This window comes from Monopterus albus, unplaced genomic scaffold, assembly GCF_001952655.1.
Source record: "Monopterus albus unplaced genomic scaffold, M_albus_1.0 scaffold16.1, whole genome shotgun sequence".
NCBI lineage: Eukaryota > Metazoa > Chordata > Actinopteri > Synbranchiformes > Synbranchidae > Monopterus > Monopterus albus.
Genome location: NW_018127896.1, coordinates 52,664 through 67,310, shown reverse-complemented (window position 1 = coordinate 67,310; position 14,647 = coordinate 52,664). Strand labels below are relative to the sequence as shown.

Genomic DNA, 14,647 nt, shown 5'->3' with positions numbered 1-14,647 from the left:
TGTGTTTTAACCTTTTTCTTCTGCCATTGCTTTAGAAAGAACAATGTGTACTGTTACTACATTGGGGCTGCAGCAAACTGCTGTCCAACCCGGTGGGAGCTCTGCAGGGCAGAAACATGTGAGGAATGCTGGACTGTGCTAAGGAAACGTGCGGCCACGACAGTGATGTCATGGTGGGGGCTGAGGGCCCATTCACACCACTGTGATGCCCTCAGACAGAAACCAGACTCACGTGTGAGTGATTACACAGCTGAAACACAAGGACGACAGTTCAAACATCCACATGTGAAAGCGCTCACGCCTTCATTCATAATAATCTCACTTTCAGCTCTGCTGCAAGTCTGCGCTTCACTTTGCTTTGCAGCGGTCTGATCTTTGTTCAACAACTGGCCTCCATCCACATGCGCATGCTTTCCTCATACATTCACTCTAGTGCTGTATAATAATAACACTGTATGCTCACAGGTCTGACCTCATTCTAATAAATATTGATTTTTACCATTACAATTTGTCCAGTTTTCTTGTTGATAGTATCTTTCTAAAAACATTTTTGCACGTGAACTTTTTTCCAACATGATTCTTTAGTTCCAAAGAACAAATTGAATTTGAAAACACACCAGCTCCCTGCAGAGGAAACAGTGAAGTCTCCCTGCAGCCACGTTTGTGCCTCATGTGGCTAGAAAGACCAAAACCAAACCACAGCAGCCGAGGTCACCCGTGAATCCGGCCCAGAGTGTTTGTATTTGTTCTGTAGCGTCAGAGTCAAAGAGTTAACAGCGTGGCCATCCTCCTCCTCTCTCAGCTGCTGATGGATGATCCTCTACTGAGGCCCTTAACCAGCAAAGTAAACACCACATGAAGTGTTTAAGTGTGCCTCTGACACCACAGCCCTGCCCATGCTGCGTGACTGACAGGCAGTCTCAGGGAAGAGGCTGCAGCGATGAGAGATGAGCCATGAAAATGCAGATGGTTATTAAATTAAAAGCCTGCTAGTGAGCACATACGTCCTCCTGAATTTCAGTTGTTTATATGTGTTTAGCATTTATCTTCTGGGTTTTATTTCAGCACAGGGACCAAAGAAAATGTAGCATGAAAGAAGGTGTCTGAGTTTTCCAGGAGCACTTAAATATAGCACAACACAGATCTGAATGATTCAAATACAGTAAATGACTCAGCAGAAGTTCTGTCTGATGATTATCTGTCCACCAAACTCCAACCAAGTTTTGAGGCTTTTTGGGGAAGACTGGGATGAAATATCTCACGTTTACTACCAAATTGGGCTATTTTAAACATAGCACAAAGCTCACGTGGTGGTGATCTGCACACCAAACTTCAGCCAAACTTGAAGGCATTTTGACTGTGCACATTGCCAACAGAAGGACAAATTTGGGCTCAAAGTTACGTCTCTCCAGCCTTATTAGAAGAGACAGTAAGGCTTCTCAGAGTTTGGGAAAGCCAACCACCAACCTTGAGCTGAATTCTAACCCTTTTAAACAGCACAAAGTAAATGTCTTTCTGCCCTCATTATTAAAGTAATCAGATGAAAAGAGAATGCTCTAATCACTGAGGTCACACTGTGAAAACGTGCTGCCGTCATTTATCCCAGAAATCTGCTGAGTGCAAACAACATGAGCCTCTGGAGAGCTGGTGATGAAAGATGACTTTCAGCAGCTTCTCTGTGGATGATTCGCTCCTTCATGTTGCAGCATCACAAGTTTTAGAGTTTTCTTGACTTGAGGGGATTAAAAACTGCTGGCCAAGCTTCAGAAACTGGATCAGAACCACCTGCTGCAGAAGCCCCTGGCTCTCCAAGTTTCTCACGATCTGCTTTTCCCAAAAATGCTTCTGCAGAAACTCACCGTTTCCCACGGGTACCGAGCTATAGACATGAGGTTTGGAGGTCACATGATAGCCCCACAGCAGCAGAGAAAGCTGGGCTCTAAAGCCCTGCTGTGCTGCAGCACGCTTCATAGGTCCCTGTGGAAAATGCTGTTAATTTCTGAAAGAGCAAAATATGAATGGTTTGATTTCAGGCCTGTCAAAAGATGCATGCACTAGGAAATACTGCAAATACTGCAGCATTCCTGTGGTTAGCTAATGCTGTAACTCTACCATGGACTATAAGTTGTGCAGTGTGTTATATTCTTGTTTAGTAGTTTTTGGCTCAGTTTGCTCTTTTGAATTTCTTAGCACATCCTTGACTTCTCCTGCTTTTTGCAGAAGTACTTACATCCAGTGTGTCATCTGTAATCCACCTTACTCATGGTAAAACTACTGCGTTTCAAAACCTCATTAAAACAATCAAATATTTTGCTGAGACATATATAAGCCCAGAGAATAAATTTATTTGGATGAAAATTTGAATACTCCTTTAGACAAGAAAATGATTGTACAATTAAAATTCAATATTGTAAAAATGTTATTAAAAACAACGTATGTCCTCTCTGGGCCTCTGTAGTCACCTGCCCTGGTCTTACCCATCTCGGTCTCGTAGGGCTGTCCGTTCTCCGGCAGCGGGATGAACTGCTTGGAGAACATGCTCCTGCCGTAACCCAGAATATAACCCTCCAACTTGACGTCGGGACTCGGGCGCACAAACTTCATCACAATGGTGTCGCCGGTGGCGTTGATCCGAACCTTCATGTTCTGACGGCGGACTGAGGAGGGGAAGAAGAGATGAGGGAGCTCAGAGGAAGTGCAGATTTCAAGACATTTAAAGACACCTGCATACAGCAGATGAACACCTTGATGACACATTTGACAGTGAAACTGCTGGTGTTCATGAATTTTAGACACACAACAGTAAATGCAGACTTACAGAAGAGGAGACTGGCTCCTTTTTTGACAATCTGGAAACAATTCACTGAGCCACTGAGTCCTGCACATGTTGCTGTGATTTCAGGGTTTCTCTTTCCTGTCGTCATTCGTAGAGCAGTGAGCTCCCCACTAACCTACAGTTGTTTTGCTCCGGTCCCATTAGAACAAATTGTGGATAATTACAAGAGAAACAGACAATGAAACTGGAGATTCTCAACTTGCTGTAACATTTCTCTTCAGAGTGTCAGAGGTTTGGCAGCTGTGCAGGTTTGCTTTGGCTCAAAGCAGCATTAAAGACTTAAATGAGATGTCAGATTCAGAATCTTACTGTCTACTGCTGCTGTCTGTACTACCAGTACTCCCTGGTACTGGGTACAGGGATCTTCATAGTGAACTCAAACTGAAGACTGAATCCTATGTGTGATGTATTCACTTACCGCCACACAGAACAGTGATGCATTACTTATCTTAGGAAAAGAGAATTGACTGCAAAGTTAGTGACTACAAAGAATTAAATGTGAAAGTGAAGTGATTTGTGATTTCCATCTACTGCTAGTGAATTTCAAACAGCCTCCTCTGACAGAAGCCAATCATTACAAATTAGCAAGAGGCAACTTGAAACTTAAATCATATAATATTCTTCCATAAAAGGTATCTTCCATGTTTGAAATGTTTCCTCTCACCTCCCCATCTCTGTAAATATCAGCCCCAAGAAACTGAGAACAGCTGAATGAAGGCTTGTTATGGCATCATTTGTTTAGTGTGGGCAAATGATGGTTTATGGGTCAGAGTTAGTTCCTGTTCAAACAGCCCAGGCATCAGTTTTTGATCACCTTGAGTGTCTGAATGTTTGCTTTGTCAGCATAAGGTACACTCTGTTCTGCAGGATTTAATTTTACACTCTCATTATTTCTGACATGGATATCTGTCATAAAATCAAACTCTCCATATGTTTTTATGAGTGCGTATGATTCACATCCCTGCCTCTGGGGCTGGACAGTTAGTGAACATGTTGGTGCGCAGCAGCAGATCGAGAGGACCTCTGCTCCTCCACAGCTTCAGCAGAACGGTTCAGGGTTTTCTCAGGAATTATTAACGCGTCTCTTTAAAGCACTGAGTAGCTGAAGGGGAAACTGCTCTTCAGTGAGTAACCTTCTTCATCAGCGTAGCCTCCTGCTCGCCCTTAGCGGGGCAGCAGAGCTGTGACGAATAGCATGTCCCCCCCATTATTACTCAAGGGTTTTTACGAGACACACTGTGCTCAATACTGAGTGCACCTGTGATAGCCAGGCGCTCTTCAGGGTGCCTGTTCCTGCAGATCAGTTTGGGAAAAGCTGCAGACATGTGGAGTCCTGTGGCTCAGTGTTGGCAGTGCTGACTGTCAGGGATAAACCTTGACATGCAACACATCAGGCCTCCTGAAAATGCAGGGTTTAACACAGAGGAATGGCCTCCCCAACAGAAACACACACAGCCAGCCGGATGTGACCTCAAACACAGTACAAGTCCTGCCAATTTACTGCAATAAAAACAGGCCAAACTACCACAAAACCACAGTACAATAAACACCACAAGAGACCTTTGTAAACAATGCATCAAAGTACTACAAGGAAATGATGCCACAAGTAACACAGATTACTGCACAGAGTAACCACAGTACTGCAAAGTGAAATAAACAGTATCTGGTCTCCGTGCACTGTGAATTTGGTCAAAGACAGGAAACATAAACAGTGCATGTGATATGAACGTGACCTGGACAGTCTCGTATTATGTGGCCACATACTGAGCTCACAGGCTTATCAGTGACTGCTGGTGTGAGTCGCAGGCTCCACCTGTGTGAATGTGAGTGCATGCCGCCGACGCTCAGCTCCACAACCGCTCGCCTTTTATGGGAAAACATGCCACACGCAAGAGAAAACTGGGCGACGCTGGTGTAAACACAGGCTCTGTCTCATGAAGTCAGTCTGTGATGGAAACCAAACCCTCCTGCCTGATACTGCACACGCTTTCATCTGTGCACTAATGAGCTGCTGCATTCAGTGGTTTCACCTTGAAGGAAGAAATTTCACTTCGACTCTGAATGGCTCCAGTTGACTTTTATATGGGAAGAAAAATCTTAAAGATAAGTGAAAACTAACCACGCTTAATGTCACCTAATTAATTAGGGTAATTTAGCAACATGACAGTTGTTGTTTTTGGGCAGAAAACAAAACAATTCAAAGTGTTTCGGGGTGTTTTAGTGCCTTTAGTGGTCAACTCCAAAATATTTTAGCCAGGCCCTAAATGGCTGCACACATCTACATGCGGCCTGAGATAAAAAGCAAAAGCAAAGGCAGGGAGGGGCTTCAGCGCCCCCCACAGGTCATCTGTTTTTAGTTTGATTCTAAAATTCCGTCACAGCCTTTGTTACGATTAAAAACAAGCAAAACGACAACAATTGATTTTGGTGGGGAAAAAGGTAGAACAGCCCAAACTGTAACAATCGACTCAAATGTCACAATGTACTTGTACTGTAGCGACTCTGAAGCAGTTTCAAATGCAGGACTTGTACTTGCAGGATTTCTACACTGTCACCACTGTTACTCGGAGTGGACCCTGTGAACCGGAGCTGAGAGGGGTGCTCATGCAAACTTTAAGGGAGAACAAAACAGTTTTGACCTGAAGCTGCTGCTTCCTCAGTTAAGTGCAGCTCTGTCCTCTCACTGAGCTACATTAATATTTTACTGAGCCCTTAATGAGTCTAACAGCTGCATGAGGCCATGTCCTCACCACAGTCTGACAAAACAGATGCAGAAATAACAACCACGCTGTAAACACGGGACCAAACAAACAAACAAAAACATCAGGAGTTCACATACAACTTCTAAATGTGTCCCTGAGGGTTCTGCACTCTGTTACAACACAGCTACTCAGTGGGTTTGTCTCATATAAAATCTGTGCAGAAGCAGAACTCGGAGCTTGTCTGAACACATCCTGCTGGACTCACAGGTCTCTCTCTCTCTCTTATTCTTGACGGTCTCTCGCCCAGTGAGGTAATAGTCTCCAGCCCTCACATCAGACCACCGTGACACTTCTGAATAAGGGGATTTTAATCGGTTTACATAACTATAGAAACTCAACAAGGCATTACAATCACAGGTTATATCATGAACGAACCATGCTGCCTCTGGACGAGCAGCACACCTGGCTGCAGTGGCTGACGGAGCCATGCAGGATGCATGGGAGGACGTTTAACACTGGACTGAAGCCAGAACCCACTTCAACGTGCATCCAGTCAAGTCTCAGCAAAAGCATGAAACACATGCAAAACAACATGCAAAGAAATTTCATCACTTCTCTGCAGCATCATTGTGAAACTCAAACTGCTGACTCAGACAAACTGCACAAGGCGAGGGTGGTGATGACAGAGCTGAACACCTGCGCAAGAGTTGCACAGGTCTGTCAGGACTCGGTGCTGCAGGGTTAGAGTTAGGGGGCGGAATGCAGAAACACAGTCCAGCTCTGAGACCAACTCAGCTGACAGGCAGACATGATTTGTGCAGTTTGATTTGCACCTCAGCTGCACACACACCCATATCATTTATTTCTGATTTCTGCACTGTCATCTAGTTTATTGTATTACACTGTCTCTTTCACCACTTTGAACCAGTTTATGTCACAGTTTTGTCCAGCTTCACCCATTTATATCCACAGTAATGCAGCCCTTATTAACTTTATGAATGTCTGTCCTTGCACCATATTTGCATAATTACATCTGTCACACTTTGTCCATTTTTTAATTTACCTTCAGCTTCCACTTTAGGACAGTTTGTTCCATTTTGTTTGCATTTAACCTGATTTTACCCACTTTTTTTTACCTCTCCCAACTGTTTCACCATGTTTATGTCCCTGAAGTTATTCCAACCATTCCTGCCTTATCACATTTTACTTCACTACTCTCAGCCAGTGCATGTCCCAGTTTCCCCATGCTTTCCTGTCACTTTACCCTGCAGCTCTTTGCTTTTATCTGCATGCAGTTTGGTGCACTTGCCTCTGACCCTCTGTGCAGGGATGCCACTGAGGAGAAGGGTTGCTCCGAGCAGCAGGAGGAGCACTTGGAGGAGGACAGCAATGCTCGCCATGACCTCTCAGAGTTACAGCTTCTGGAAGAGCAGGATGAAAATGAGGAGCGACCAGGAGCTGGACAACTTCACTAAGAGTCTGTCCCTGCAGGCATCAGTCAGTCTTAGGACTTGTTCAGCTGTCGACGTCCTCAGTGTGGAGAGGTGGACCACCAAAACACCAGCATCTATAGCCTGAGCAGGGGGTGTGGCCTGTGCATCACCACCAACCACTGCTCTGTCCTCACAGACTGTATTGTACACTGCTCCTCCCTCCTCCTCCACCGCTCTCTCTGGACCTCAAACATGAGCTTTTTCTCCCTGGGTTTTTTCATCATGTACCTCTCCTCCTCCTCCCCCTCCTTCTTAATGTGTTGTTTTCCCTGCGAGTTTGGCTGTTTGACACATTGTAATGCAGTCGCACAGAGGGTTGCCAGCAGTGCTGGGGAGGAAACGCAAGAGAACAAACTGTGATCAGAAACATCAACATCACCAACATCAAAGGTTTTTAATTCCTCAACAATTTGTTCATTTGTACTTTATAAGTTACTGTCTAGTTTTACTGCAAGTGAGAAAATCATGTTAATGTACAAGACAACACTACCAATGGAAACTTCTCTTGGTGTCCCTGGAGGCTGCAGTCCTTTAGTGTCTCTCTGTAGCCGTTCCCTTCTCTCTTGAGACATGAGCTCTGTGACTCATGAAAATTACCAGTTGCTTCAGGCAGAGTTTGGGCCCAGGGGCCAGTGCCCAGTAGGCCCCCCTCAGTAATCATCCATGTCCTGTATGGAAAGGCTGCACACAGAAGAGTTTTAGTCCAAATGCCAAGCTGCAGCTGCAGGTCAAATGTACAGTGTTAATGAGGTCCGGACTGAGGAACGACAGGAATGTGAAACAGCTGAGGAGGTTTTAACAACTTCACATAAACTGAAACGAGTGTGTGTCAGGGCATCTACAAACACACTGATAACAGCAGCAGCAGAATGTGTGTGTCTGGGTCACTGAGGTTTTTCCACGTGTTTGCAGAAAAGTCTTTGGTGGCTCTTGGATAAGAGCAGGATGAGAAGAATGAAAGACCACAACGTCACACAGAGACACACACAAGCCCACCCGCTTCACACGTGCACACTGGGAACAGTTGCAGAGCCAAGGCTGCTGACATGTTTTCTCCGGGTTGGACACCAAATGGAGGCGGGATGGTGATGAAGAGGAGGACTGAAAGGAAAACCTGAACCCTGGCCCTGGACTCTTGTTGTGCGCAGAGGCAGACAGTCCAACACGTGCTGTTACATGCGACAGGATGGAGAGAAGGTGCAGTGCTGCCAAACAGCAGCTATAAACAGGCCCAAAGCAGAAAAACCAATGACAGACGTTCAGCACACGTCACAACAAGGGAAGATGGCCAGAAACCAGAAGATAATGAAGGCTGAGAAGTGATGCAAGGTGTCAACATATAGCTGCGAGACACTTTTACTGTTGATACACAAATCCCTGTCAGACACGCTAATGTTCACTGTTTCTGGATGATACCCTGATAAACATCAGAGGGTCTGTGTGATCTGATCCAATGTGCAAGGAGGTACCACAAACCAGTTCCAGGTCAAATTCAGGGCACATGAAGTGAAGCAGCAGACGGGATCAAATTTCCACCTTGTTGCTTTGAAGTGCAGACACTGTAGCTTCAACCTGGCAGCAGATTCGGACAGCTGCGAACAACAGGCTTCAACACGCTGGTGGACAGAGTAAATCTTCAGGTTCTCAGAGCTCTGTTCTGACTTCATGTCTGCGCTCGTGCTCTGCGACTCGTCCTGTGGAACCTAAACACTTTCATGTCAAACAGCAGCACCCTGCCAGTTAGGCTAACAAGGCTAATAGTGCCAATTATGCCAACAAGCTGCATTTATCCTACAGCCAATTTAGAAAACAGTTCATTTACCAATTAATACTAATGGAAAACAAACACATCCCACAAAGGTCTGATGCCATTAGAATTACTTCTGTCACTAACACTGCTACTAGATATGACATGGTGACTCTCATTTCACAAATTTCCAGAGTTTCTTATGTGAAACCCTTCTGAGTGTGTCATTACTTCATTAAAAAAGGTTTGAGAGAACTGAGCTGAGTTTGGAAGAAGATCAAAACATCCGGTTTGTCCATCAGAGCTGCGACTGAGGAGGCTTCATTTCATCTAATGATCAGTCTCATGAAGGAAACATCTGCAGATGAGCTGAAATAACACCAGGGAAGAGAGTTTAAAGGAAAATCCTGAACAAGACGTTCTGCCAGTCAATAATTTGTACAAGCCAAGGACAAACACGTTCAGAGTTAATCCGAGCAAAGATTCAAATTGAGAGAAATACAAACTTTGTTTATAAAGTGATGCACAAAGACATTTGTGACTGAAAATTTGTCTCCTTTATCTTCATTTTAATACTTAAAATCAATGTAATCAGGTAGTTTCAATGAAGTGCTGTAGGGAAGGAAAAGTAATTATTTTATAGATGCAACTTATGTTAGGAAATGTTATGTTAGTTTCTTTGGAATTTCTATCTTATTAAAGCTTTCAGATTTTCACCAAAACATTTTTACAGTGTATCTCCACCTTCTTAAACCAATCAAACATCAAGGCAGAGTCCAGAATGGATCAAGAGTGGATCTGGCATAGGTCTGGAGTGCCAGACCAGGCGGCACACCGCTGTGTGTTGCAGTAAATACAGGCCACCAACACATTGTGTTGATTTCTACATTAACTAATGCACTGTGAACTAAAAGGGGGCCTGCCATTGTTTGCAATAGGTAGAGAACAGTGATTAAGGGATCTGAATGCTTTGTGTGGTTTACAGGATTAATAAAGTGAAAAGAGCCATTAAATTGATCAATTTAATGACTGATTAGCTTCATCTGGACTCAATTAGATGGGACTTTTTGCTTTATACAACAGTAAAATGTGCCTGTCATGTCCTGGGTCTTGAAAAAACTAAGAAACAGAGGTTTTAGTGGCAGCTAGTTTTGGAGCGAACAGCAAAACCTCATTGCTACAAGACCCAACAGTGAAACCAGGGAGCATCGGAAGACAGACATCCCTGTTCCCAGTCTTTAGGCCTTGTTCAGTACAAAGTCAGACTCAGGTACTTGGGAGCTCAACAGTCAGTTGACAACTGGGACAATTTGAACACAACTGCACCTCGTTACACTGTGACAACTCAAACTGGCTGCCTCTTCCAGCCCTCAGGTGGTGCTGGGTAATGAGGTAGTCACCAAAGCGACGCCTTGAATGGATTCCCAGAGTCCTGTGGAGTCTGTGGGACTTGAGCCAAAGAGTGTGCAGAGGCTCCAAGTACTGTCGGGGGGCAGCGGGGCTACACATGAGCTGGCAGAGCAGGCAGAAGAGGAGCATTTAAAAGCACAAAGGGTCTTTAGTCCTCGACTGTGCAGCGTTCAGGGACTACTGGGAAACTAGCACAGAGACAGGTTTGGTTGGTTTCTGAGGTTTACCCAATTGATTTAGAGCAGACAACAAAGGCACATGCTACAGTTTCAGCAAGGACTGTAAAAATCCATCAATGGATACATATGCAGCAGCAGATGCTGCATAGACCATTGTCGTCAGTACAGGAGTACAGCAACATGGCTTCCAAAGTGACTTGGGGCCTTACTGAGCAAGCATCCTCAAGTTTGAATGGCCACAAGTCAAACAGAAATCTTTCTCCTTACAGTACTGAACATGGTATCAGTACTGTGAGCAGGCTGCGTAGCCTGCTGAGCTTCTATCCCAGTGAATTTACATGCAGTCATCACAACTGAGGAGTTTTATGTCCTGGTAGCTCAGAGAAAAGCTCCCGTACAGAACTTCCTAAATAAATCCTGACTGCTGTCACAGCCCGAAGAGCTTCCAGTGTGGAGAAGCAGATCCCTAATTCCATGTTCGGCTCTCGCCGAGCTGTAAATCAGCTCTAACGCCATCCATCATGTTGAGGACTTCTGTGCTTTTTCCACTCTGGAAGTAATTCATTTGGTAATGTAGGTCACAGTGACTTGGTAGGTTTCTGCAGCACTCCAGCTCGCTCGTATCGCTGTGATTTACCACCTGTGTTCATTAGGTCTACGCACCAACAACATACTCACACTGTAACGTTGCAGAAATGGTCGTCGTTGGATTGTGAACATATCCACTGGCTGTCCCAAAGCAAGTCTGGATGGTCCACATTTCAAGCTGAGTTCAGCCAGAATGAACCAAACAGCCAGTTACAGATCATATGTCAATGTGCATGGGCTTCATTCATTACACTGCATTTCCCCTGAGCAGATGTTTGACTTGTTGTGAGCAGCACAAACCAGCAGCCTGTTGGTGGGTGACACAGGTTTACTGAGGAACGTTTATATTTGTTAGAAGGTTGAAAGGACAAAACATAATGGGACATCTGCACCAACATGACAGGACTGGGCAAAGATTTCAAATCATTCCAGGTATCTGGGAAACTTTGGGAAAATACAACGATGGTGACTGGTGAGTTAAATGGCACACACCAGCTGATTCCTACACACCAGTAGCAACTTTTGTACGAAGACAGACCAGCAGCTGTGCAGAAAAGCTGCCGTTCTAACACACTCGCTAACATCAGCACATTCGTGCCTCAAGTTGTTGGTATCAGCTGTGTTCGTGTGAGGCCAAGCTCCTCTTCATATTGCAGCATCTTATCCTGAGCACATGGATGCTCCATGTGTCTAAAGACATCTGCACTTAGCTCCAGAAAAAGACTAATGAGTGTTCTGTCAAACTACTTTTCTAAGGTCAGGAATGATTTTTACATCATAATTCTGCTGCTGTGTTTTATTTACAGGCCAGTTCACGACACGGCTCAGCGTCTTTAATTTAAACGGTCTCATCTAAAGTAAAGCTCAAAATCAGACCAAATGTCCTTTTTGTTTTGGCTGCATTCACCTGTTGGATGGTGTGTTCATGTTAGCCAGTGTTTGTGTTCCCGACTGCAGGCGACACAGCTGTGAGAGAAGCAGGAAGCTGAATGGCTGTCAAATGTAAATAACTAAACAAACTTGTTGTGGTACAGCAAGATGATGTCTCCATATTTAATCTTGTCAGACATGTTCGGTGATTGAAAGGTCTGAACCCAGGCTGTACAACTGTTCTGGTCACAGAATGATGTAACGGCCTAATGAGGATGGACACTAAATGAGAACACAAGCTTCCCATGTGAGAGGACTCATTACAAACTGTTCTTCTTTGTTCCTTTTCTTCTTGCTGCTCAGTTGGGGCGGCGTTTTGGAAAGTGCTTGCAGATGTCGCCTTTGCGGGCCCACGCCACCATGTCAGCTCCCCCACTTGGAACGTCTCGGGTCTGGAACGCAGAGTGGAGAAGAGGACGGCTTATTTTCCATGCCAGCTTACATGAGGAGAAAGGTCTGTGAGGCCCAGCGAGGAGAGTTTATACTGAAATAATCCTCCTCTTCAGCAGCTGGTGACAGACAGAAAGAAGAGCAGGAAATCCCCAGAACGTCAGATACATGGGATTCTGTGGCCAACTGTACAGGTTAGTTGGGTGGATTTGTTTGGAATTCTGGTTTCTGAACGCAACAGAAAAACACCCTGCACAAATAAAGCTGACTCAACAGTAATGGATTATCTCACTGCAGCAAACACACTGAGACCAGCCTGGTTTGCTGCTGCTGCTCCAAAGCAAACCAGATGCTTTGTATTATAGGTTAGTTCTATTAAGTTATTTCATGTATTCTCATTTAGATTTTCATTGTATTATTTTTTTTAAATATTTTAACATTTTTTTAATCATTTGTTTGTGACCTGACATTTAAACATTTAATCAATAAATCTGTGTTAACAATTTATTACAAAGGTTGAATGCAGTAGTAGTCACAAAGCATTGTGGGAAATGGAGGAAATCCCCAGCTGTGGTGGCAGCAGCTGAGGCAGGCTAAAAAAAACCTGATGGTTTTATTGGTAAATTCCTCCTGGTCTGGGCGAGCTGATCATTTTCCTGACTTCAGAGTGCCATTGCAGGCGTCCGACCGCCCGCCGCGGCGACAGTCCACCATCTGTAAGAGCCATAAAGAAGTCAGATCACTCTGGTACAGCTTGTTATTGCTGTGTTGTTGTGCATCTTGCTGCAGCGGTCTGGTTTCACCGCAGCACCGATGCCAACCTAAACCAACCCCCGGAATCATAACTCAACCTCAAACAAGTAAGAAGTCGTCTGCTGCTCCAACCAGTGATCCGTCATGAGCTGATTGAACTGTCAGCAGACGCTGTCCTGGTTTTCCTGTGGCTTTCCAGACACATGCAAACTTTACTACTATTCCATTTGTACAGCAACTGTGAAAGTCATTCTGAAAACAAATGTATTTATGTGTAGTCGCTGCACCTCTTTTTGTTTCAGGTTGACTGGTCTGTGAGCGTTCCAGCTATTTTCTGACTAATCCACACCCCACAGCTGGAACAGACCTCTCTCACCCACAGGGTTTTCTGGTTCAGGCGGGTACAGACCGAGGTGACCATGAGGGACACCACCTCTAGCTTTAAATCTACAGCTCAGAGGGTGTTGGGATCTTTATGTTGCACTAAATGTCAATAACTGCCTTCAAACTCTAAAAACTACATGAGGGCACATCTGGGGGAAATGTGACAGGAGTGAAGCTTCAGCACAAGCAGCTTAAGATTTCTGGTGATTTTTGCTGCTCCCAAGTCCAAAATACCATCTGAAAGAGAAAAAAACCGCAATAAGAATGTACTATTTCATTATTTGAAACTCTTTATTAAGTCTAGGAGTTTACACTATTTAAGACTTTCTCAATGTTGGATCAGAAATCAAACATTCAAACCCACAAAACTAAACATTTCTGCAGAAATCCCAAATTTCCCCACGATGCCCAAGTCTGCCTGTTTAAATTTTGGGGGAAATATGTCTAAAAAGATGCTCTATCGCAAACAAAATCTGGTTTTTGGTTTGTTGTTGCTTGTTATTTTGTTGGTGCTCCAGTGTCCCAGCAGAGTGCAAGAGAACAAACTACGTATAGCAGTTTTCTGTCTTTTGTTTTCCCAAAGCTCCACACACGACCACAACATGAAGCAGTGGTGGCTTCATCCGATTTAGACAGAAAACTACTCAGCCACCAAACCAAAACTGTTGTTGTGACTTGGTTTGGGGTCGAACCCCTTTGTTGTATTACTGCTTGGGTTTAAAATGTCTATGTCCTCCTAAACAGAGCCAAGAGTCGAGGTCCATTCAGCTCAGCGATGAACTCTGTCATGCACCACAGCTCAGACACAAGAGCACAGATGAGGGAAAAAACAAAAAGAATTAGATTCGAGAGTTTTCTGCTCCACAACAAAACCTGGCCAGAAAAAAGTGCCACAACAGAAACAGGGTTTGACACAGAGCAGTTTACAGAGTTGAACTCACGCCTCCGAACATCAGACTGTGGAAACAACACCATCATCACCACCATGGAAACAAACAGTTCACCCACAGGAGGAAAAGCATCAGTGACCAGGAGGAAAACTGAGCCTGGATGTTTCCTCACAGCTTCCCTCTTACATAACAACCCTGAGGGATGAAAACAGCATCTGTCAGAAACAAAAACCCCTGAGTTCAAGTTGTGTGCTAGCTGCATTTCTGTGACCGAGTGTATATCCACCATGCTCCCAAAAGAGCTCCTCATGTTGGACACCCACCTCCAACAAATCCTTCAAACCC

At 44.5% G+C, this 14,647-nt stretch overlaps 1 protein-coding gene across 2 annotated transcripts in view; it reads right to left on the bottom strand.

Moving 5' to 3' along the window:
• Nucleotides 1-11,921, bottom strand: part of LOC109955599 (target of Nesh-SH3-like) — a 30,615-nt gene extending 18,694 nt beyond the window's left edge. Inside the window, exons 1-4 of one of the 2 annotated variants that reach the window (XM_020591901.1) lie at nt 11,863-11,921; nt 7,522-7,712; nt 6,848-7,359; nt 2,478-2,657 (exon numbers count right to left, since the gene is read on the bottom strand). In XM_020591901.1, the coding sequence (XP_020447557.1) occupies nt 2,478-2,657; nt 6,848-6,938 (271 nt within the window). In that variant the 5' untranslated portion in view covers nt 6,939-7,359; nt 7,522-7,712; nt 11,863-11,921. Of the gene's footprint in view, nt 1-2,477; nt 2,658-6,847; nt 7,360-7,521; nt 9,490-11,862 lie in introns of those variants that run through there. The other variant, XM_020591902.1, reaches the window with a different exon arrangement.
• Between the last annotated feature and the right edge of the window lie 2,726 nt (nt 11,922-14,647).